General features: G+C 30.8%; 1 protein-coding gene across 1 annotated transcript in view; it reads left to right on the top strand.

The window, feature by feature from the left end:
* The window catches only part of LOC105463045, a 16,726-nt gene extending 13,003 nt beyond the window's left edge, over positions 1–3,723 (top strand). Inside the window, exons 4-5 of the mRNA XM_011710062.1 lie at positions 2,811–3,053; positions 3,542–3,723. Of these exons, the coding sequence (XP_011708364.1) occupies positions 2,811–3,053; positions 3,542–3,723 (425 nt within the window). The remainder of the gene's footprint in view (positions 1–2,810; positions 3,054–3,541) is intronic.
* The last annotated feature ends 288 nt before the right edge of the window (positions 3,724–4,011 follow it).

Here is a 4,011-nt window from a genome sequence, read left to right as displayed (position 1 = left end):
TCGACGAGGAGTGACGGGAAGGAGTCGGACGGGACTGTCGGGACAGGAGTCGAGACAGGACTGGATAACCCGGCTTGCGCCGGTCGGCCTTTATATACCGGCGAGCGTCCCCCACCACGCGGTATCCGCGTGGGCGACCCCTCCACGCGGCACCCGCGTGGGTGGCCCCCACTAAGCAGCGCATTGCAGTGGCGCCGGACCTCAGGGCGCCGAATTTAACTGGCGTAGTAATGCGAAACGTTACATCTTTTGATAGTTTCTCGCTGTCGACTTTAGTGAGACGCGTTCTGTGTGGATTTAAACATTTTTGAAAAAGCAAAAAAAAGTAAATGTTTAAAACATGTTTTAAACATTATATTGTTTAAAATAAACATGTGTTTTGTACAGATTTTAAACGTGTTTAAAACAAATGTTTAAAACATATTTTTTTAAGGAAAAGATTTAACAGGGATTTTAAGAACAATATCTGCATACTAGTTTTGTTTGTAATATAACGTTTATTTTTATTTTATTTTATAAATTATTATGATTTATATAAAATATAAGTTTATTAAACTGCCTTTATAAATTTTATAAACTAAACATAAATTATATTTTAACCATTATAATTATAATTATAATTATAAAAACCAAATTGAAAACCAAAATCTTTGATTAAAAAACTAATTTTTTACAGTTAAAATTTATTTTTAATTTACTCTGTAGAAAATGAAATATTAGAATTTAAGCTTCTAAGGTTACGGTCCGCTTGATGCTGCAAATGCTTCGGAGCATTTTCCGATTGGTTCATTAATAAATATTCTTTCTTTTGATTGGTCAATCAAATGCTTCGAAGCATTTGTAGCATCAAGTGGACCGCACCCTAACAATAGATAGTCATTCTATCAATCGGTAACATAGAGAAATGTATTGATTTTATAATGTCTAGTTATGACTTATGTATATTTAAAATTAAAACATGATTAAATCATGTATTTTTTTATGTTTTAAACATGTTTTTTAAAAATATCGTTCAAAACATGTTTGAAACATTAAAAACATGTTTTAAACCAAAAAAATCACAATGTTTTGTTCTTTAAAAAAAAAAACATGATTTGTACCAACTCTGGTCACGCATATATTTAAATGTATCTGATCTGAGAGGAGATGTGGATATTATCGGGAAATTTTGACAAAGCTCACGATGCCGTAAATAGTTCACAATTCCAGGAATCTTGATTCTGACTTCTAACCCACGGCCACGCTGCGAGAATTACATCAGATGCAACAGCAATATTGCGAGAAGTCACGTAAAAAAAAGCAAGAAAAAAAATTAACATAAAAATTGAGATAAGTTTTAATTATAACAAAAATTTTCATATTTTTAGGCTTCTGCGAACAATCACCGAAATACATCAAAGTACATTGAATTTGAAAGTTCTTACGTTACTGTGTAACTACGTTAGAAATTTCATTCCTACCCCGAGATGGGGACAATCTGGGGATGTACATATACATATACATATATATATATATATATATATATATATATATATATAGAGGTCTTGTAATTTTGTTTTAGTTGTTAATATTATCTCAGATACAAGACATTATCACAAAGATAATGGCCAGCTGGGAAGAAATCGTTGAATCGGGGTTTCAAGATTTTAATTCAATAAAAGACATTAGTCACATACAATATTTAGAATTATTAGGCAATGATTTCGACGATAAGTTGATTCCAGTAAAATATCGGGACCTGAAAGAAACAAGAAAAAAATTATATGTAGAACGTATACGTTTACCGGGACGTGTATGTAAGTATAACTTATTATCTTTTATTTAAAAGAGTTAAATTTATACTTATATAAATGCCATATTTAAATAATTAATTTTTTATGTTTATAAGCGCGGTAACGATTGTTGGGAAAACCACGCGGAGTTCCGATGCAGTAACAAAATTGTGATCTTTAATATTTTTCAATTATACATTAGACAATCTATGTTATTTGACGAGGCTACCCAATGTGACAAGATTCTTGAAAGTTTTTATAGTTTATTTGAAACTAATATAAAACGTGAACTGAGTGAGTGCGGTGAAATTAAAAAATTTTGCTGTGCGAAGAATAAACAACCCGCTTTAACGGGTAACGTGTACGTTAAATTTCCAACATATAAACATGCCGTAAAGGCATTTTTAAAATACTAGCACTATACAAACACGTGAAGACACTTGAGGACATAACTTTTTTTTTAACTTAACTTTTATATTTTTAACTATAGGCACTACCCAACCCTAAAGAGAATATAAATATAAATGAAGGGACTTTTAACAACAATTCTGCCGTCATATCACAAGAAAGCAAGAAAAATATTAACTTCGTAATAAAAGTAGCAAAAAATGAATTTGAAAAATTAATTGTTTTCAAAAAATACAAACAATCAACACAAACAAAAAATAAACAAAAACTCTGGAAAACACTTCAGCCAGGAATATGAGAAACTTTTATCTCACATAATATTTGGTGTACAATAAAATTTAAATGTAATATTATTTTTCGTAATCATTATTTATCCAATGCTGCATCTGGCTATATAAACGGTAAATATATAATTTTATAATTATGTATCTTCAAGTAATTGCACATTTGATTATTAATAAACCAGTAATAAACAATAATGCAAAAAATGAATCACTAAGCAAAATGTAAACATTAGAAAAGATTGATATTTATATAAAATATATTATATTATAAATACTTTTTATTATAATAATATTAGAAATTATATCAATAACAATAATTATAAATGCGAAATTGTCTTTTTTGCAGGTACTTGTAAATGCGGTAGCATTTTAAAATGTATAATAGATAATCAATTCGCGGAAAAAGTATTGCTGAAGTGCAAAATAATCAAAGGAAAAGGAAAATGTGAACGATATCTAACGTCACCTTTAAGAAAGATCATTGGGCAAGAATGTAAGAAGCCAGTAAAAGTATATTGTGCTGAAAAAGCGGACACTGGTGAACTTATAATACCTGGAGATTCTGAACCTACACATTTATCAGGGTTAGGTAAGTTAAAATTTTTCACTAACAATAAGATAAAAATTATTAACTTTTAACTAATTAACTAGGATGCTAGTCGGGTGTAAAAAAGAAATCTGTCATATAGAAGGTCTTGAGAGCGCACATTAAAACCCACGATGTAATCTTTTTCACAATAAATGCAATTGTAGGTATAATTCCATTCATAACCGTTCTGTAATGTACAAATAAATATTATTAAATTTAAGTATGCCACTGTCAAAGTTTATTTCAGAAAAGGATATCTCTTAAGGTTTAATTTGCAGAATCTCACTTCGATATGTTTTTTCACAAGAATCTTGAAATGATAATCTTCTATTTTACATCAAGAATCATCTTTGTAGAATCAGCTTTGTAGAACAAAAACATCTAAATCAGGATTTCATCTAATAATAAGTCAGGATTGCACATCCATGTAATAAAACTTGTACAGGAACTTATTTGACATCCATATATATATATAAACTTTAAAACAGAAATTATAGTACAACATTATTACACTGTGATTAACCCCTCACAATCTGAGACGACTGGAATAGATAATCTTGGCGATGGTAGGCGTTTGTCAGAGAAATCAGCGACTAATCAGTGTCGCGAAAAAGAGTCACCAGACACTACACAAAGCGCTGATGTGATTACCACAACACTAAATAAATAATGACACATTAAATAAATAACCTCAGTACAAAATCTCCGCGATGACAACCGTTCACCAAGTTAGCGCAGCGAGAGAACCAATAACCGTCGCGGAAAAGAGTCAACAAATAATTTCGAGACTTTCGAGAACAATGATACATTTCGAGTTCAACTTAACATGTCTTTTTTTAGATAGGACTAGCACGCAGCGCGCGCCATCCACGATTATTACAAATTTTATATAATTACAAAAAAGTCCTCATCCTCTCCTCACCTTCTCTCTCTTTCTTTCTCTCTCTCTCTCCACTCC

Source organism: Wasmannia auropunctata, unplaced genomic scaffold (genome assembly GCF_000956235.1).
Source record: "Wasmannia auropunctata unplaced genomic scaffold, wasmannia.A_1.0 LD336092.1, whole genome shotgun sequence".
Taxonomy (NCBI): Eukaryota; Metazoa; Arthropoda; class Insecta; order Hymenoptera; family Formicidae; genus Wasmannia; species Wasmannia auropunctata.
This window is presented reverse-complemented; position numbering and strand designations above follow the sequence as displayed.